Source organism: Gavialis gangeticus, unplaced genomic scaffold (assembly GCF_001723915.1).
Source record: "Gavialis gangeticus isolate Ggan-Ray unplaced genomic scaffold, GavGan_comp1, whole genome shotgun sequence".
Taxonomy (NCBI): domain Eukaryota; kingdom Metazoa; phylum Chordata; order Crocodylia; family Gavialidae; genus Gavialis; species Gavialis gangeticus.
The window spans coordinates 6,239,508-6,260,633 of NW_017729011.1; the positions used below are offsets into that span (position 1 = coordinate 6,239,508).

A 21,126-nucleotide genomic window follows, 5' to 3' on the forward strand; every position below is an offset into this window, starting at 1 on the left:
CAGACTGGTGGAAGGATACAGGTAGTTTTACAGCAGGAGGTGGAGAAAGCCTACCCTACAGAGCCTGTTGGGGTAGTCTGCCTTGTTGATGGAGTCTCTCAGGTGGTAGAATACAGTGAAATCAGCCTGGAGACTGCACAGAAGCAGAGCCCTGATGGGCAACTAGTGTACAGTGCTGGCAACATCTGTAATCACTTCTTCACGCTTGAGTTCCTCAAGACAGTGGTACAGTAAGTTTTGCTAGGCGGCTTCACAAACTAAAAATGTACTAAGCAGGGACTGTCCCAGCCGCTGTGGGTTGTTGGTTTCTGTTACTGGGGGGAAATTGCTCATATTGCTGAAAACAGCTATCTTCTCTTACTAAAGTGTTTAGGATCCTTTTTATGAGGACTGATCAGTGATGAGTTATGCCCTGCTGTGCCAAAAATGAATTTAGTTACACCAAAGGAAGTGTCTAATGTAGATGATCTTAACTATTTCCTGCTCTCTGAGTAGTCAGCCAATGTGAGTTCATTCTAATGATTTCGTATTTTCTTGCCTGAGTGAGTGGGTCTCCTGCTGGAGAGTTGTGGAGTGGAGGTTTAGAACCAGAGAAGTTAGTTCATGCCTTTGTACAGTTCAGTCTCACTCGCATTTAAACAGCATGGTACTGTTACTCTAAGTCTCTCCTGGTGTTTGCCACCATGGTGTGCCCTTTGATTCTGTCCAGTGGGAATCCTGTAGGGCTTGCTGTTTTGGAACAGTGCGTGTTTGGGTGTTACAAGGAAAGAGCAGCGCTTTCTAAGCCCAAAGTGAGTTAATGGTAGCAATACGCTGCCTACTGTTGAGAGCTGGGAATCTCCTTGCTTGTTTATGCGTAAAATACATTAACTTATTTTTATTTCTGTTTCACCCTGGCAGGAAATTTGAGCCCCAGCTGAAGCAGCATGTAGCCATAAAGAAGGTGCCATATGTTGACGAGGAGGGAAATCTGGTAAAGCCGCTAAAACCGAACGGGATAAAGCTGGAGAAGTTTGTGTTTGATGTGTTCCAGTTCTCTAAGTTAGTGGTAGATGTGAATCTTTTCCTTCTCAGTATTGCTTTCCATGACCTTAGATTGTAACATGTATTTATGGGGTGGGCAGACTTTTGAATGCTGACATTATGGGTAACTTATGAAAAGGATGCTAGGCCTGCCTCAAACTGATGCTTGGTGACAATGCTGCCTTGTATTTCAAGGGGCAGGGGTCCCGCACCTGTAAAATTTACTTTGAATACCTGCAAGTTAGCGACTGTGTATTTGGGTGTTGGTGGTTTGGCTGAGTGAGCCTCTGCTTACCTTGTGTCAAGGGAATTCAGGGTGGAGCCTCAATTTAATATTAATCCCATGATGGAGAATTCAAACCCACTGAAGTTGACCTATTCAAAATTGTGGTTCTTGTAGCAACTGTAACTCTGTTACATTCTACATGCATATCAAATCAAGCTTCAGTTAGCATACTATATACAGACATAAAATACATTACTTAAACACCATGTGGCCAAATTACTGTTGCTGTATGAACTGTAAATTTTGCATTGCCTGACTTTTTAAGGCATGTCAGAGATCTATCTTACTATGCCACTAACACAACCTGTGGTGCCTTTATTTAAGGGGTGCTGCATTTAATAGCTTAATGATTTAGCGTGATTTCTATACTTTAGAATTTAAACCTTGCTTTCCTGGGTCTAGAATTGGACAGCAAAGATTCACCAGGTTGAAACATAAGCATAAAGCAGCATCAGCTGGAGTGTGATATCATTCTCTTTGGGGGTTTTACATCTTCCATTTTTAAATGGATTGAATTCAGGATTGAGCAGCTTAAAAACTGATTCTGCCCTCGGACCAAAAACAAAACCAAACCTCGAAAAAGCTTTCTAAACATGTATCTTACATCTGCTTTACTGCTGCACTGCCCAGCCCTGATGAGGAACCCTACAGTAACTTAGCAGGAGACCAAGAAAGCAAAATCATTTGGTGTCAAAAGCAGATATAAGCTTTAGGTTTTGAAATGGTAATTACAGCGGTGACTCTTTTTTTAACAATGATGGCAACTGACACTGCTGGATGCATTTCACATTTGAAATGCAAAAACATGCAGTTGCTGCCCCTGCTTGCCTTCCCATGACTGAAAAACAGCTATTTATAAAATGTGACTAAATCTGGCGGAGGGAAGAGGGGGGGTTTCTATAAGCGGTATTCATGAAACTGAACTTGGCCCCTGTCCCATGGGATCCCTGATTTAACATCCATTTGTGGGATAGAAAACTGAAGCTCAGAGCTGCACTTTTTTATTTGTAACAAACTTTCATATGGGTTGATCACAGACAGTGGAGCAGGGCCTTCCCTTTCTAGCTTTTAGGCCCTGTTGGTGCCTCAGTTTCCCTCTGCTTATGCCCCACCTTTACTTTTTGCTGTCTTAGCTGGAGCTTTTCACTCAACAGGCTCCTTTGCCCCAAAGGTCTCTTTCTTCTTGGCTTTCTGCTTGGGACCTCTGGAGAATTGTCACATGCCTTCTTCTTAGCAAGCTTCCTCTGCAGACTCCTCCAGTTCCCTGCCAGGCTGGGTTTCTCAGCCCATGTCCCCATGGACCTGATCTTTATACTCCTTTGCTTTCCACATAGGGAAGTAAGCTTAGCCTGGTTTAATTCTGCTGTGGGCTCTGCTACATTAGTGTTGTCTAGGATATACAGCATCCCCTATGGGACGTGCCTTTACTGTCAAGAGGAACCTAAGCTAAGGCATTTTTTTTTTCTTTCTTTACTGCTTGCTGACAGGAACTTTGTTGCATTTGAAGTTTTGAGGGAAGAAGAGTTCTCCCCATTAAAAAATGCAGATACAGGTGACAAAGATACTCCTACCACAGCTCGGAGAGCCCTCCTGTCCCAGCATTACCGCTGGGCTCTGAAGGCTGGAGCCAGCTTCCTGGATGAAAATGGCTGCAGGATTCCAGAGAAAATCAGGTAAACACGTCTAGTCAGGTATTTGCTTCGTTCCAGTCACTGCCGACTCTTGGCTGGCTTCCGGCATGTCCGCTGGTACAGAGAATTTGTGACTTCCTCAGTCAGTATTTCTGGTGGTGACTGGCACAGTTCCTCTTCTGCAACAGGCCTTTCATTGACACGCTGCTTGTGATCAGTATCTACAACTGCTCCTGGTGCATTAATGATCATACATTGTGTAAATTGCCGCAGGCTTTCCCTGGGGGCACAGCGTATTCTGCATGTAGGTAGCACATCTGCATGTTCACGGATACAGGTTTACCACCTGGCAGTCACTTCAGCAGAGGCAATGTCCACCAATAAAATAAGACTCTAGAAGCTTGAAGGGGTTGTAACTTGAGTTGTGCCAAAGTGGTGTTGGGAGTGGTGCATCTCCAAATATTGGAAGTACAGCCTGGTGCCGAGTTATCTAACCTCTCTGTTCCCACAGAGCTCTGGCAGGGCTTAATGCTGTTCCCTATGATGGAAGCACTGACAAGAGAAAGCAGTAGCAAAAATATTCTCTGTCTCTGAGTCACTCCTCTTCTTGGCAGGAAGGACTTGGCCAGCTTGAGAAGGTGTAACTTACAGCTTGTCTGAATATAGATCCTGTGCTCATAGATGAATAGAAAACCTCTTGTTCTCCTGGGCACCGACATTTGTCATTCTATAGGAAACCCTGTCCCAGATGCTTTCTTTGTCATGCTTAATTCCCAGAGATCTTTTACCCTGAGTAGGGCTTCTGCCTTATAGCTCAGTAAAACTAAAACCGTTGGTCTCTGCTGAAAAGCGCTTCCTAGAAATCTTCATGAAGTTTTTGGTGTGAAGTAACTAGGAAATGTTAACTCCTTTTTTTTACCACAATCCAGGTTCAAACAGTTTCTGGGGTAGGGGATCATAAACTCTCTTCTCTTTTTGGTGATATGTCCTGTTTTTTGAGTTTCTATGGGAAAGCTGTCATTTTACAAGCATGTAAAGAGTGGATTTAATCCTGTTCTGTTCTTTAGTTTATCAGGAACTGAAGACCCTCCTGCTGTATGTGAAATTTCTCCATTGGTGTCTTATTTTGGAGAGGTGAGACTAATTGTCTAAGCAGATATTTTTATGTACCTGGAGTGCAGAACCTCTGAGTCCTGTCAGTATAGTTTTGTCAAGGCACATAATCTCTGTGTCTTAGTTTTGCTATGAAATGACACTTGTAATAGTTGCCCACTTCTTAGTGGGGCTGTTCAACCTCATTAAGATTCAAAAATGCTTTGAGGCCTCCTGAAAAACAGGTCTATTGTAGTGGAATAGATCATCATGATAGATAAAACCCTGGGGCCAAATGCAAAAGTGGTGTAAGTCCATACACATTTAGAGCAGTAGGGGATCTCTTCTAGAGCAAGCAAGCACTAAACACTCAAAGCTAGGTACCTGCTCTACCCTTTTGGGGACCAGATTTCAGAAGAAATCTCTGGAATTTTGCCTGGGGAACAAAGTTGTCATGACAGATCTTCCTTTGTGCAGGCGAAGAGAGTTTTTCTTGTTGCTGGACTCACAGAGCCCCACAGGCAGAGGCTTCCTTTTCATGTTAGGAGCCAGGCGCATGGTGTGAAGGAAAGCAAAGAATGATATTTCTTAGTGAATAAGGGCAGACCATGTAGTGTACAGCCTCACCTGGGCCAGGTAGGGTGGGGAGGAACGGCCCCATGAGAACTGCAGAGGGTGACTTAGATATCAACAGTGAGAACACAGATGTATTTGGAAGGTTTTCTTATACTCTGAGGCCTTATCTTCATCAGATGTGCTGTTAACTCTCGGTAGCTAACACATGGCAGTTGGGTAGAGGCATAATCTTAGCACAGACAAGGCAGTTTGGAGTTTTAATTCATGGTGGTAGGCTTTCACATAATTATCTTCCCTTTCTCCAGTAGTTTCCATGTGTCAACTGACATGAGTTAACAACACTGTTTTCTTTCCCCAGCGAAAATGCATGCTTAGACATCTGTTGCACAGGGGTTTGCTTCTGCCACTTGCACTTGCTCTATTGAGAGCCTTGTAGCTAAAAACCATCTGCATCTCTTTCTAAATACAGGGTCAATATTTCAGTGCATCACTGAAGCTTGTGCTATTCATGGCTGTACTTGTCTTAATCTGTAAACAAAAGATCTTAACCTGCTGAGGTGTCAGCTACCCTTCCCCAGCAATACCAGCTTTTAATTTTGGCAAATGTAACTGTGTTTGATGCATCTACAAGCTAACTGTATTTTTTCACACATTTGCAGGGGCTGGAAACATACATGAAGAATAAAGACATCTCTTCACCCTTTATACTTGATGAGAGAAAAACAGAAATGCCAGAAAACTCTTGAATAAGGGGAAAACCTGGAACCAGTACATATGACCATCAGCTCCATGATGGGAACAGGCACTAATTAAACATTGGCTTTACTATTAAAATGCTATCAATAATTAGATTGCATTATCAGGTTGATGCCAAAAGCCAGTAGTGAGTATGTTTACAGGTAGAAAAATACTCCAATGCTGTTTGATAACTTCAGAAGTTACATCCTTCCTCACTGTTGTTTGGAGGTTCAGGTATGAATGATACTTGTATTTGTTAATCCGGTTACTAAATAGGCTTTATTTCTGCAATCAAAACTGTTATCCTTTTAGTTTCTAAGTTATACAGATAAATGATAAGAGCCAATTGGGACCAAAACAGTTTTGCATGTCACATAATTAGATTAATTAAACTGTAATTCTCACTAGATGTTTTTTATTTTCATTGATGTTAATGCAGGAATGTGAGAGAGATTAATTTGAGGCCCAGGCCCATAAAATGCTGAATACACAACTACAATTATTTCTTCCAGAGTCCATGCCCCTTTTGTCCTAGCTCTGTCTTGGCAGCTAGTCCTGTATTTGCTCTGATTAGAGAGTTCATTCGGATGATGAATGGTGCTCGCCCAGGTAACGCCATTTTATAGATTTCTGACTTCAGTGGGGCTTTATCTGAGAATAAGCATGACTCAGCACTCAGGTTGTAGAATCAAGATTAAAAGACTTGCACCTTTAAGTCCAGCTGTGGATTGGTTGGATTTTAAATTGTGTTGGTCTAGTTTTTAAAAAGAATCATCAGAAATACTTCATGTTAACATTATCTTCCTTCTGTCCTGGGAGATGCTATTTTTTATTTTGCTGTCTAAGTTTTTATAACATGCTTCTCACTTTTAGACTTTTTATAAGTGTCTTAAAGCAATAAATGGCGTTAATCCAGGGGGGTAGGATTGAATGCTCTAAAGTAAAAAGACATTTAATCTTACCATGAATGGTATAAGCCATAAAAAACCAGGATGTGCCTTTGTAACCAGTGGGCAGGGTTGGTATCCAGCATTCCTGCACCTCTCGAAGCATTGCATTCCTCTTACTTTCATAATTGTCTTCATTTCTTAAAGTTTATTTTTCAAGTTTGTTGAGCTGAACCTGCCAGATTGTTATCCAGAGATATTATCAGAATTATATGCAACAGACGGACCTCAGTCCTGGCATAGAAAGCACACATCTAGTTGAGAGAAGAATTCATTCTTCATGTACTGTGCAATCTTTGGCCTTTTTGACTGTGGGTGTGTGTATTTTGTGATGTGAATACCTGTCAGATACAAAAACTTGATTGAGGTGGTCACATTCATTTTACCTGGTTATAAAAAGAAAATGATGGTCTCTCAACCAAATCCTTTCCTCCCTCGATATTGTTCTGCAGGTAGTCAAGAGTCTTTTTTTTTTTTTTTTCTTTCTTTCTTCCAAACAGCTGTCTTTTTACAACTAAAGAAGGTATTTGGCCATATGTTTTGTTTGGATTTTGGTATTTCAGCTGTTCTTACCGATAGACATTGCACCTAAATTATTAAGAATAAACTTTTTTATAAAGTAAGATTGAGGTGAATTTGGTGAAATATAAGAAGGGCCTCTTATGATAACTGTTTTTACCACAGGCTCATAGTTTTGAAAGAAATCATCTACATTTCAGCTGCAAAATTTGCTTGCGTATGAGCTGTATCGGCATAGGTGTAGACAAATAGCTATTTGCACATGGAGAGAAGCTAATCACACTTCTGATTAATCTGCTTGGATGTGAAACTGTTAATTATAAAAGATTGTCAGGGTAAATTGTAGACTGAATTGTCAAAGGCAAATACTGAATGTCTGTTGCATAATTTTCCTGTGATGATTCCATTTCAGTCAGTTGAGTTAGTGAATGAAATCTGGGGGTAATCACACAGTATCTTTATGATTAATTTCTTGTTAATTCTTGCACAAGTTTATTTTAAGCTATATTCTGCCTTAATGAAAGAGAACTTGTCCTGCATCCTTGTGTGCATTTGCCAAAAGGGTACGTTCTCTTTGGAGCCCGAATTGCCATTTAGCCCAACACTTTCATCTCATGAATGTATAGCTGCTTACGTGTTTTTTATCATGCATTTTCCAGTAGGAGTTGACTGTTCTTTCATGTATTTCAAACTGAAATATTAAAAGGGATTTTAAAGGACCTTTAAAAATACTAAATACATATCATTTATCATGTGTTTGGTAAAATGATTCCAGCTTCTATTCTGAATGACTTTTTTTATAAAGCAAAAGGAGATCCCTCTTGTGGGTCTCCCAAAGTTTTCTCGAATACATTTCTCTAATAAAGATACTGTGCAACTTCTAATTCATCTCTATTTCTTTCATGTGCGTTAATGAGCTGGTTCTTTGTTGTTGCACAGTTATGAGTGTATCCACTGCAATTACGGAAATCTGACATAGTGCTGCTGAAGAACTGTTACAAATGCGGGTAATACTGTAAGCTCTCCCAAGATCCAAATATATGAGGACTCAAAAATGGGACATGAGAGAACATAATACGGGAAGATGTTTGACATTGTGGGAAGTATTTTCCAACACAACACTTTTTCATCACCTCCATTTTCAGACTTGTTAGCTCTAATTTTCCATGGGCTAACAGACTTAATGTGGGATGAGGTTAAATTTGGGTCTAAAATGAATGGTGTGCCTCTTTATTAAAATACACTTCAGTGGTATGGCTCTGAGTCAGTGTTTCACAGCTGTTGTTTATACAGCAGTGTACCACAAGGTGTCAAGTGGAATCATACTTTTACTATATCACAGATCAGCAATCACTTTTAAAGAAAATGGTGGCTCTATGGAACAAAACTGTAGAAAAGCCCTAGTGTTTCTATACAAGGGTGAGCTGGGTGGCTTTTCCATGGAATTGCTTGCATTTAATGCTTTAGTGAGTCACTCTTTCAGATTGTTCAAAGAGCAGAGCGTGTTCCCCCACCCACAGAACTTGTTCCTTCTTATACCCACCAGTGCTTGCAAAACAAGCAGTGTTGTTAAGCTGCTTGAATTAATGATGAGAAGCAAGGTTTGTTTGGTGATATTGCTCTTTTTTATTGGGCCAGCTGGAAGAGATGTTAGACAAGCTTGCAGTTACAGGATGCCCCTTCCTCTGTTCTGGGAAAGGAACAGGAGCAGCTTCATACACCCCTTGCTGTGTCACTACCAAATACAGCGTAAGTAAAGTTAATGTTAGTCTTCTTGTGAGCCTAGTTTTCTTTGCTCTCTTTCTGGATGGAGTGAGGATGAATATACCCTGCTCCCTTTCTCTGAGCTGTCCTGTGATTTTTCTGCTCGCTCCAAATCCTAGTATGATATTAGCTTTGTGGGATGGGGCTCGCTTGTGAGCATGGATTGACCTAGGACTTCGAAAAGGGGGTTGCAAATGGTGTGGTGCATCACTGCATATAACACAAAACATTTTCTTCCAGTTAAGAAACTGGAAACTTCACTAAAAGCAGGGGCCTAAATCTCAAGTACTCAATTTAAGACTGAAGGAAAACAACAAAACCAAACCAGACACTTTATTGGAATATGCATTAATTTGCTATGTAGTAGATTACATATAAAACACAACAAACAAAAATAATCCAAAGATGTTGTTTCATTAGTCCTGGAGTCATTGTAGTTCATTCCAGATGCATAACACCAAATCAAGCCCTGAGCATCTGGAGAGTGCCTCCAGTGCTTCACTGCAAGTGCTTTCCACCCGAATTAATGTTCACCTCAGCTAATACTGCCACACTGGAGTTAAAGTTTTTAGCTAGCATTAAAAAACAGACTGCAGGGCTGTGAAATATATTACTAGAAGCAGTGAACAGCAGCATGGAAGAAGGAAGGATTGCTGGAGATACTAGGAAAGACTTTCACCTGGGAAGGGAGGGCAGTAAAGCACAGGAACGGGCTGCAAGGAAGGCTGTGGGGTTTCCACCCTGGAGGTTTTTAAGACTGGGGTAGACAAAGCCTGGGATGATCTAGCTGGAGATGGTCCTGTTTTGAGCAGGTGGTTGCACTAGATGTGACCCCCTGAGGTTCCTCTCAATCTGAGTTTTTTTTATGATTTATGAGTAGTGGAACCATTAAAGACCATTTAAGAGGGGAGAGGGTCATTAACACAGGTGGGGTTGAGAAGGGATCAGGTAGATCCCATGAACTATGAAGTCGGTGGACTCCCTCGGTGCTGTCTGATTAGATGGGTGGCTGCCACTGCCAGGCAAGTGGCTCTAAACCAGCAGTTCCCAAACTGTGGGTCGTGACCCCAAATGGGGTTGTAACATCAGCAGATGGGGCCCAGGGGCGGGGGGCTGTGGGTTGGGAGCAAGGGGCCATGTTGGGGTAATGGGGTCATAAATGCGGTCATGCTGAGGAAAAGTTTGGGAAGCACGGCTCTGAACTGCGGGTGGAGCAGGAATCACAGTGGGGAGCAAGGGCATCACTGTCCCCTTGCCCCCGCATCCACCCTGCGCATGGGCAGGTGAAGGGAGCAGGGGGTGGCTGGGGCTTTCCTGCCAGCGATGGAGACGGGTGGGGCTCGGCAGTGTCCGAAAGCAGGGCAGCGCGTAAGGCAGAGCATCCTCGCGCTGCATGTGGTATCTGGCCGCCTCATGCCTGCCGAGCTGCATCAGCACAAGCAGCTTCTATGTTGCCCAGTGGACACAGCTATGCATTTATTAATGGACCCTAATTACTGTGCATGTACTTTATTACTTGTTTAATGAAGTACTAACTCAATATGCAGTAACTAGAGTTACTGCGCAGTAGTGCCAGTGCGCATTTTCATCGCTTACTGCTGAATAACACGACGCAGGAGGCTATTAGCAGGGATCCTGCTTTTCTCTGAAAAAAAAAAATCCCCAGTTTTTAGATTTGAAAAAATAACCTCAACTCCACATTTTCCCATGATTTAAATGAAACACGGCTCTATATAAGTCTCTATATTGATGCACCATTACACTATAAAGACCTATATAGAGCCGTGTTTCATTTAAATCATGGAAAAATGTGGATTTGGGGTGCCTTTTTTAATCTGAAAATTGGGGATTTTTCTTGTTTTTAATCAGAGAAAACCAGACCCCGCGCTATTCGCACGGCTTTTAACGCCGTCTTCATCCGTCTGAGCGAGTCGTTGCCCCCTCCCCCCGTTGCTAGGACACACCGGCAGGAGGCTGTTGCTAGGGGCGCTATAGAGTTCCGGAAGCGGGGAGGCCAGAGCGGCACTCGGAAGCGGCAGGTTTGTCCCGGCTCTCGGGCTGGGCGCTGGAGGATAATGGCGACGGGCGCGGGCCCCTGAACCCGCCACCATGTACTCGGCGGTGCCTGCTCCGCAGAGACGGGACTTCATCTCGGTGACGCTGAGCCCCGGCGAGGCGGCGGGTGCGGGCGGCTACAACAACAGCAAGGCCTGGCGGCGCCGCTCATGCTGGAGGGTGAGAGCGGCGCCCCCTGGCGGCCGGGGGCCCTGCCCGAGGGGAGGCTGTGTCCTGGGGACCCAGCACGTTTCTACGTCCCTTGGTCCTGCCTGGGCTGGGCAGGGCAGGGGGATGCTAGTGACTGAGCCTGGGGGAGGTCCCCGCGACCAGTTACATTTATTGCGCAGCACATGGGCAAATCGCGCAATAAATGTAACCTGGCCCCACGCACAAAGGATTTGGCAGAGCCGTGTGCGACACTCCAGCTGTCGGAAGGGCCGAGCAGCTGCAACATGTGGGCCTGAGGGGTGCGAGGGCTCCTTTGGCTCTTGTCTGGGAGGGATCTCTTCTTCCTGGTAAGGAGTGGGCGCTGTCTTGTCAGGAGAGGTTGGGGCTGAGGCTCCAGGCACTGTACTGATGTGAATTTTCAGTGGGGTATTTGCAGCTGGCGGTTGGTTGCCTGGAGCAGCTGGGCTTTTCTCCCCACTGGGAAGGTGAAGTCTGTGGGGAGCATCATGGGGCAGAAGAGCAGATGGGAAACCAAGGAATGTGCCCAGGTGGTGCTTTGTGGCAGGGAGGGGAAGGTTTCCCAGTGCAGAGGCCAACTGCTGCCTTGTCATTTTCTGCCCTGGCAGGTAACTAAACAGGGGCGGGTTTCAAGATAAGGCTGGTGAAGGATTTCTGAACTGTATAGAGCCCCGTGTGCTGTGGCTGACTGCAGCTTGCTGAGGATCCTTGTTAGAAGGCAGTCTTTTATTGCATTAGGGCTTACAGTTTGATAAGATTTCTGCTTGCTGCAAATACTTGCCCTTAATTGTAAAAATAAGTAGTATTTCCCAAGGGTAGTTTTGCAGGCATAGTGCTTCTTGTCTTCTAGTTCTGTGGCTGGTTTGGTTCTGTTTTACGTGGCTGAAGCTTTGTGGCTGTTTCTGCTGCTTTTTTGTGGCAGCCTGTGTTTCACATAACAGCTTCACAAAAGGTGATTGTTAGTGGCTGGTGCCTTTCTGTCCAGCTTAAGTTGCATCTTCTTATTTGGACCCATCTGACTTTCATGCACTTAATATTTTTTTCTCCCTTTTTCCCCCCCTTCCACTTTCCTTATTCCTTGCTTCCACTTTGCATGTCCCTCTTGTTGCACCCTGCTGGACAGAAAGGAAGAGTCTCTTGGCTCTTTCCCAAATTGACATCTGGGCAGATGCACAGATCAGCCAACAAAAGGTTGCTCTAAAAATCAGCATACTGTAGCTGATGTTCTCTCCGGGAGACTTTGCGTGTTGCAGTTTCTTACTCTTGATTGACTTTGGCAGTGAGTGGCCCCAATATTATTTTTGAATGTCCTCTGCCATGTTGACATATTACATGCATCCTCCACATCTGCAAAGAAAGTAAGTGATGGATGTGCAAAGTAAGAAACAGGGTAAAACCTACACTTGAGTTCTTTCAGAGCAAGGAATACAAAATAATTAGGTGGGTTTATCTGTGACTGTAGGGGTCTAGTTTTCTCCATGTCATGCTAAAAATTCTTCTTCCTCATATTTATTTTCTTTTTTAAAGAAATGGAAGCAGCTGTCTCGACTACAGCGGAGTGTAATTCTCTTCCTGTTTGCCTTCTTGGCAGTCTGTGGAGTCATTTCATATACAAACATGGGGGAACAGTGGAAAAGTATGTGTTCCATAAAGCTCCAGATTTACCTTTATACATGCTATAATAGTTGATAAATTGCATATTTGTAGTTTTTGTAAATGGGTCTTTCTGTTAAACATTGAGCAGAGCTTGTCAAAATTAATCAGTTAAAGTGTATAGCACATTAACTTAATGGAAGTGTTCAGTTAGAAACAAGCCTCTATCATCTCCTATACCCTGACAGTATAAAATCTTTAAATAAATGAACAAAAACAGTTTCACTTCTTCTGGTTCTTTATTGTTTATGGTTGGAAATGCCATTTTGTTTTGGCCAGTTATTCTTGGAGGGTTGTGGTCATCCTTAGGACATAGGTGGTTTTTGTTTTTTCTTAAACCAGCAACCCAGACCTAAAGACTGGAGGGTAAGATGATCCTCTCTTCATTGTGTTTATGCAGCAGGGTTGAACTTTTAAGCATTTCTTTGGGATAGGTCCAAATTTGTCTTCAACACTGGCTTTTTTTTAAATCTTTTCAATGCAAAAAGTAAAAAAATCCAAAGCCCTTATATAAGGTTTGGTAATTTAATGCTTCTGTTTAGGTCTGAAAGATCTGTCAGTCAGTGTCTTCTTGAATGCAAGTGTGTTGTGGGGTTTTTTTTGTTTTTTGTTTTTAATGTACTTACTGTATAGCGTTAATTCCTTTAGATTTCCAGCTATAATCTAAATTGTTAATTCCTTATGCCCAGTAGTTGTGTACTGAAGTTACCTTATGTGTGTAGGCCTAACAAACAAATCCTCAGAAGATCTGAAGCCAGAACCAGAAATTCCTGGGTTGAAACCAGCAAATCCTGCTGTTTTGCCAGCACCCCAGAAAGCAGATGCCAACCTTGGAGACTACAAAGAGCTTTCCCCTCAGGTATTACAAAGAGAATGATTTCTCTTAAATTTACTTGAGTTTGTGAGAAGTGCAAGTAGTGCTAGTTTGAGCACAGCAGTAAGAAAAAAAGAAGCTATGGCCAGGTATAACAATTAGTTCCTGTCCAGAGAACCTTTGGTTTCAGAATAGTATTTCCTAGCTTTAACTTGTATCCTTAGTCTTAAAGAAGACAGTTGCTGTGAGTTTTGGAAATTTGTTTTTTGCTCTCTCTGAAACAGTTGGCCATCTCTTTAACAAGAGCACTAATATCTTGTGAAAGCATTTGGGATATGTAGGCGCAAAGACATAGCTGGAAACTTTATTTGACCTAATAGGGGCTTTGTTTAGCAGTGATCTTAAATGTATGGCATGGGTTTTCTAAACCACTGCTGTGCCTAGTAGCACCAATACTTCAGGTTTTTGTGACCTGGTATTCCAGGCTCCACCTCATTACCTTGATGAATTTGTTTGTGCTTGGAGCACTGGGATTGCAAGGAGTGCAGTCATCTATTTCTGGTGAATTGGAATTGCTTCCAAGAAGGATTGACAACCAGCTAAAAACAGCAATAAATCAAGCAGGTTCTCTGCAGGTTTATGAAAGTATGGAAAGCCTGCTGGGTTGTGCAGTGTGTGTGTGTGTTGGTTTTCTTTTTCTTTATTTTTTGGCTGTCCTTTTAAAGCAACATACAAGCTGATTGTTTTCCAATAAATGCAGTGAAGGAATAATGGAAAAAAGGAATGCTGGTTAGTTTGATTGCTCATATACATGAATTTCATGTAATTACCTCTGGGAATTCACAGTTCTGTTTTTCTCATGTAGTGGGTGTCTTGTCTTGTTCTTACTTTCTGTAAACGTACAACTGCTATTGAAAGATTGCTGTTATTGACTTGCTACTGCCTTTTGTACACCCTTAATAACATGCCTTTGTGTTATAGCTAGCAACACTTATGCTTTGTTAAAGAGTTCATTTAATTTTCACTTTGTTGACAATGCACTGTTAAATACATATCTGCTAATGATATAGATGCAGTAACCATAAGGGATCCTCATGAAAATGGTTTTTGCCTAAGTCTGTGTATAGTTTTATCGGAGCTAAAATTTGAAATGTGATTGTTTACCTCCTGCACTTCAGCTAAAGATAATATTGCATGGCACGATCTGCAGTTCCACGGCCTCCATCTCTGCATTAAAAATTAGGTTTTCTTCAAGTTGCAAAATACAGCTCTGGCCTGCTTTTGTAATGTAGGCTGGGTATTGGCCACTGTGATAGTATGTTACATACATCTTGATTTACCTTTGCTTTACTTTCATCCTAGAAACATCCTAAACCTGTTCATGTCCGACGGGGTCCTCCTAATCTGCAGATCAGACCGCCACGGAGAGAAGCAAGGCTGCAAACCCAAGATGATGCTGGCAGGGCTAAGGAAGAACCTCACCCTGCCGATAAAGAAGAGAAAACGGAGAAATCTGTTATTAGGTAGACATATTTTCAACAAGTTATAGTTTGATGGAGCAGTGTTAATTTTTTTTTTTTTTTTGGTTTTCTTTTCAGGATATTATGCTAGTAAAATTAGTGGATAAAATTATGAGGTATTTTCTTTCTGTCCACCATACTGTTGAATTATGCATGATTCTTTGACCTTCTGTAGTAGCATGATGCTGATTTTTGGTCAGAATAATTTGCTTGGTTTGCGTGAGTTTGTGGTCTCACTATTTTTGTTAGTTGCAATACAGCAGCATATAAAGGATCCACTCAGAGTTTGGACCCTGCCAAACTAAGCACCACGGAAACACCAAACTGACACAGTTAGTGCAGAGAAGGGTTTGCAATCTCTTTGTAGGGTTCTTCCAGTTATTCCTTGGAAAATATTGATACCATGGTGCAGTTATCAGTATCTTAGTTCTGGCCTACACATAAGTCTACCAGGCTAACTATTGGTTAGAGGTCTGACTTTTTTTTTTTTGTTGGTACCACTAAACCTAGTAAGCCCTAGTGTGGATGCAGTTATACTGCTATAGCTTATTCTCCTCCTGTATGAAAATGGCTGTACTGGTATGAATTGCCTTAGTATTGATGGGACTGCATTTAGACAGAGTTTTGTCACTTTAGCTTTATCAATATATTTAAGAGCAGTACAGTTGGGTTTTTTTAAGGGTATTAGTGATTTGGTAGTTACTTGATTTGGGATCAGTGATGGATAAGACTTCGTGTTTGATATAAAAAAAAAAAAAATCAGTAGCAATCATAGAGACATGTAGGGCGTGTTTAAGACTAGGCTTAACTTCCTGATTTTTTTTTTTTTTTCTCCGTATTTGCTACCACTGGTGCAATTTTGATGGTGGCTTTGTTTGCATATGTGTTTTAGCAGTTGGATTATATAAAGCCTCTTAAGGCTGGCTGCAAACTTTATCTGCCCTTAGTGATTACCATTAGAGGAGCTGCAAAAGTGGTAATAACCACAGAGAATTTAACATAGACCAGACCTCAGGTGTGTTGTAGGTTTGTAGTATGCTGTAGATCTGTTATGAGTGTGCCTTAAAAAAAAAAAAAAAATATGTAAGCTTTGGAGATTCCATAAACCCTGCTCTTTTGGGCTGATAATATACAAGTATCTAAAACAGCCATGTCAGTGTTCTTGGCTCTTGGTGTATCTTGCCTTTGAAATGTCCTACCTTCAGGAGCCTGTCTATGTGTAAATCTTTTCCAGACTGACTTCTGCTGTTGCTGTGGTGGGGGAAGCGTGTGATTTACTGGGGATCTTAGAAATAAAAGCAAGCAGTGTATACTGCTCTTACCTTGTGTTCACTCTTGAGCTCTTAACAGTGCTCATGTGTATGCAGATATTCCAGTATAGAGTGGAGACTTCCTACGGTAATTTCAGTACCAGAAAATAAGAGTTACGATTATTTCTGAATGACCTGATTTTTCAGACATTTTGTTTGTATGTCTTTCATTCTTTTATGAAATTCATCCAGTCCCACACGCCTTGCCAGGCATTTATTAATCCAATAAAAGATGTATTACTGTTTGCCCTGGAAGAAATCACTGTGTTCAAGTAAAAATTAATTAGCTTGTAAGTGACCTTTTACTATTTTTAGCCTTAATCAACATGCCTTAATCAACATCTCACTTTAGCATCTTGTTTATCAGGCTGTTGTGAAATAAGAAAGAAATAATTTTTGATAGTAGCAATAAGGCTAATTCATTTTAACTTTTATCTCTTATCTAGTTAAATATTTGTATTTGCAGCTGGAGAGGAGCAGTGATAGAACCTGACCAAAGCACTGAACCTCCTTCCAGTAAAATAAAGGAACCAGAAAAACCTTCATCTTTAGAAGGGGAAGACCAGAAAGAGCCAGGTAACACATGATAGAGCAGCAGCTCTCTAAATTTTAGGAAAATTAGGTTGGATGTTAGGAAGAACTTTTTGACTGCGAGGGTAGCCATAGCCAAATACTGGAATAAGCTACCTAAAGAAGAGTCTCCATTCCTGGGCTGGGATGGTTTAAGTCAGGGATGATTGTGCCTTGAGCAGGGACTGGACAAGATGACCTCATGAGGTCCCTTCCAGCCCTGCTTTCCTATGATCTTTTTGCTGACTATAAGGTTTAGGTATTTATATATTCTTGTTCACGTTCATGTGAACATTGTGCCATCCACTTCCCTACTCTATCTCTTTCTGTTTTTAATGAGCTCTCATATTTTTAGGTGAGATTGTTCACTCCTTGTTTTGTGCCCCTTTACCCCACAGGAAGTGAAACTGAGAGTTGTGTTGGGTTTACCTGAAACTTTCAAGTCCTGCAGCATTCTTGATCTGGCTTGATCTGAGATGCTTGCTTTTTTCAGGGTTTATGTTGTTGACTCTCAAGTAATGTTGAGAATAGGAACATTCTCATGTACAAATATTGTGAATCGGATGAAGGACCAGTTACAGTCGCAGCATAATCCACCTGGCTTTAACTGCCAGATCAGATACCAAGAGATCAAATGCTGTGGTTGCAGCCTCTGTGCTATTTGCTACTCCCAAAGTGTTCATGTTTCTTTCTGATGGTGTATTTCTCATATACATCTGTACCCTAACCCTGTCCTTGATGGTGCATATAAAGATAATATAATTTCACTACCAAAACCAGACTACAATTGCCTATAAACACCAAATTGTTTTATTTAAATGGAGTAAAATTTAAACTCTGATTAGCCTTAAGGAAAGAACTGCAGATTCCTGTCTTTGAGTCTGCAATGTGTGTTTCCCTTCCATGAAGCTGTTTTGTTCACAGTTTCTTCTAGTTTCCTTACTGTGTGCATGCCATGGTGCACAATCTCCTTTCTCCTCTTTGTTTAAACATGGCACATGCCCCACCTTTTGGTTTGATTCTTTCTTTCCTTCCTAAGAAAAATGGAGATGTTGCTGAAAAGAGGCCTGATGGCCAACTATCTCTGTTTCATTCCACCCCTCCCCAAAGGAGGAATAGCTATTCAGAATGATGGCTTGAAACGCACAGTTTCCTTTCCAAGCTATGGTTTAGTGCAGCCTTGGAGATCAGGGGAAAGTGACTTTCTTCATTAATTAATCACAGACTGTTTGATGATTACTAGGAAATTGGCAGCTGCTGCAGCTGTCATTTGATTTGTTTTCCTTTTGCAGCAAAGAATCTGGGAATCTGTTTTCTGAGCTAGTGGGAGAGAGCTCATGTTTATTCCAAAGCTCGGGTTTTCTGCATAATGCCATGCAATGCAATGTTTTGCTACCCGGGTGTGTGAGTGCGTTTCTATACTTAAGGTCTGCTAGCACAGACTGTTGCTTGATGCTTGCACAGGATAAGACCCAGTTTTGATTTGCTTATAACTCTGCCAGACTTCAGTTCTTTTGGAATGTAACTTTCCACGCCAGGTATCTGTCTTGAAAGAATTTTTAGTGGAAATTTCTAGCTGAAGTAGGTCAACCATTTCAAAAAATCAGCCGAGGGGAAAAATAGGTCGTTTCTGCTTATATTAGAAGTTTATTTTGCGTAAAGTTTAGGTGGTCTCTCATGCTTTAGACTTAAAATTTAGCAAGGGATGAATGCGGTAGAGGTCCTGTGGAAAAAATATGTGATCATGTGACTAAATACTGTGTTCTTAAGCATATGTGCAAGGTGGCTTTTTGGTTTTGCAGGCAACCATAGTTCTGGTATTTCCCACTCTGAGTGTGTGGCTTTGCAACCTCAATAATGTTCTTCTAATACAATTTTTGAGTAACTATCTTAATGTTGCATTTGGAGGGATGAGATCATTGCATATGGGAGAGCTCTGTATATGTCTTGGCAGGGTGGCAGGACCCCACTGTGAAGGACTGTTTCAGGTAATTGCAGCTTGGGATAATGGGACTTGTATTTGCAGGGATGAGGACTCCTGGTTTCAGGGAGAACTCAATGGAGAGAGGTCTTGCATAACTGAATAACTCCGGGCTTGTAGGATTCCTGAGCACGGTATTGTTTTCCTTTTACAGTGCCCATAAATGAACGTCAGATGGCTGTGATAGAAGCATTCCGCCATGCGTGGAAAGGATACAAAGAGTTTGCTTGGGGACATGATGAGCTGAAGCCTTTGTCCAAATCCTACAGTGAGTGGTTTGGGCTTGGACTTACGCTAATTGATGCCTTGGATACCATGTGGATTTTAGGCTTAAAAGAAGGTAAATTTTCTCTTTCCTCTGCTGTTTTTATCTCACATCAGTATTTGGTTCTAACAATTTCTGTTAAGGCAAGGGATCGTTTTATGTTTGGTGGGTAAAACGCATGATGATTTATCCCAGTAGGTTTTTTGGGATATGCTGGTGCCTTCAGTAATATGTTCAATGCTCAGAGCTTCTCAACGGTGACAGTTTTTTATGAACTTTCATGAAAGTTCAGTTTATTATAAGCTTTGCTTTGGCTAAGCAAAGTTCACATTGTGTGAGAGGTAAGATCTCAAAACAGATATGCCTTTCAGGGATACTTAAAGTTTTTCCTTCCAGATGGACCTGGTAGATAATAAGTACACCTGGAATAATTTTACTTGCTTTGTTTGTTTTAAGAACTAGGTATTTCTGCTAGAAATTGAGGAGTGAATTATTAGACCTGCCAGCTTCCTTTGTTCCAAACTAGCTGCTAACACCCAGCATAGTGCTATGGACACCATGGTGCTAGAGAGACCTTTCTTGCTGCCAACATGAGGTCCATAAACTTAGCCTGAGAGATTTCTTAATTTGAATATCATCACCTATAAGAAAGATATTCCACATTTGGAACTTAGAATTTCTGTTTCATGTGTCAGTGCTGTATTGGCTCAGCAGTGCCAAAAGGAATAAAATTATTACAAAAAAACCCTGTCATTGAAGTAAATAGAGGTTGTACAGTTCACACAGAAAACTTTTCAGTTGAGTGGTTTACTGCTATTTTTATTCACTTTAACAACAGTATGCAAGTCACTTTTTAACTTGCTTGGTTATCTACTGTCTTGTAAGTGTCCTGCTAAGTTCAGTGGGATACAGTTCTTGTCCCCTTCCTCTCCCAAGTTATTGTATGTTTCTTTTCTGTCCAGAACAGAGGTGGTTCTACTTTGGCATTTGGTTTTAAGACTCAGAACTTTACTGTTGTGAATTATTTTTAAATTGCTGTCTTAAATGACTATAGAAAATTTGCACATGCTGATTAGGTGATGTTAAACAAAGAATCTACAAGTGGTACTTCTAAGAATTCCTGCAAATGTGTTTGTTGGTATGCATTGGATATAGCTATGTAATCTCTGGAAGTGGACACCTCTGTAATACAAGACGCACAGTCTAGTACGTGTTAAGGCAGGAAGATCAGAATTGCCCTGCAGAATACTGGGAACAGCAAAAGTCATACCCACTTCTTTGTTTTATTTTTTTTCATTTTTGTTCAGTGTATGCATTCATGTAAAATTTTAAAATCAAACCAAAATCTCAATTGGAAATCTTGCAGTTTATTGTGTCTAACTGCAGGTGTCAGCAACTTGTCTTGATGCTTCATCGAGTTGACAAGGTAGCTACTTTATAAAAAAAAAAAAAAAAAATCAGTATGAACTACAAATAGCTTTTAAAATAAATTATTAGTCATTTAAACATGGTTACAATGGATTCTTGATTGGAAACTTTTATTTTTTATTGCAATTTAGCTTTTAGTGATTGTTATAGATTCTGTAAAGCTCTTTGGGATTCTTCTAGATTAGAAAAACAAAAAAAGCCCCAAGATATTAAAATGAAAAGGGTGAAAATCATGACAGTTAAGCTTTACCCAGCAACTCCATAAATGTAAACTTTACTTGTGAAAGAAAATCTTAGAATTCTGTGTTGTTCCATCTACTACTAGACAGTGATAACTTATCTGACAACACAGACAACCCTATTTTGTCAGCCTCATTGCAGGCAAGTGTAATGGCATGTGTTTTGTAGAGAACAATCTGATAAACGACAAACCTTGGTGAGCTTTTCTCTTGATTAAATATCAAGAAGTGTCAGTTAAACTGGGGCATTAGTTTCTAACCTGAATAATGGGTCACTAACTGGCTGGAGGGCCGCACCCAGAGAGTGGTGGTGGATGGGTCATTTTCGACTTGGAGGGATGTGGGCAGTGGGGTCCCCCAGGGCTTGGTCCTCGGGCCCGCGCTGTTCAACATCTTCATCAGTGACTTGGACAAGGGGGTAAAAAGCACCATGTTCAAATTCACAGACGACACTAAGATGTAGGGGGATGTGGGCACACTAGAAGGGAGGAATAAGCTGCAATCGGACCTAGACTGGTTACAGGGG

The 21,126-nt window shown here is 41.4% G+C and overlaps 2 protein-coding genes across 2 annotated transcripts in view; both read left to right on the forward strand.

Moving 5' to 3' along the window:
• The window catches only part of UAP1L1 (UDP-N-acetylglucosamine pyrophosphorylase 1 like 1), an 18,571-nt gene extending 10,878 nt beyond the window's left edge, over positions 1-7,693 (forward strand). Inside the window, exons 4-8 of the mRNA XM_019510455.1 lie at positions 37-230; positions 901-1,041; positions 2,797-2,982; positions 4,008-4,074; positions 5,268-7,693. Coding sequence (XP_019366000.1) covers positions 37-230; positions 901-1,041; positions 2,797-2,982; positions 4,008-4,074; positions 5,268-5,354 — 675 coding nt within the window. The 3' untranslated portion in view covers positions 5,355-7,693. The remainder of the gene's footprint in view (positions 1-36; positions 231-900; positions 1,042-2,796; positions 2,983-4,007; positions 4,075-5,267) is intronic.
• Positions 7,694-10,613: 2,920 nt separating this feature from the next.
• Positions 10,614-21,126, forward strand: part of MAN1B1 (mannosidase alpha class 1B member 1) — a 34,046-nt gene continuing 23,533 nt past the window's right edge. Inside the window, exons 1-6 of the mRNA XM_019510457.1 lie at positions 10,614-10,811; positions 12,348-12,456; positions 13,196-13,332; positions 14,650-14,810; positions 16,584-16,693; positions 18,823-19,008. Coding sequence (XP_019366002.1) covers positions 10,686-10,811; positions 12,348-12,456; positions 13,196-13,332; positions 14,650-14,810; positions 16,584-16,693; positions 18,823-19,008 — 829 coding nt within the window. The 5' untranslated portion in view covers positions 10,614-10,685. The remainder of the gene's footprint in view (positions 10,812-12,347; positions 12,457-13,195; positions 13,333-14,649; positions 14,811-16,583; positions 16,694-18,822; positions 19,009-21,126) is intronic.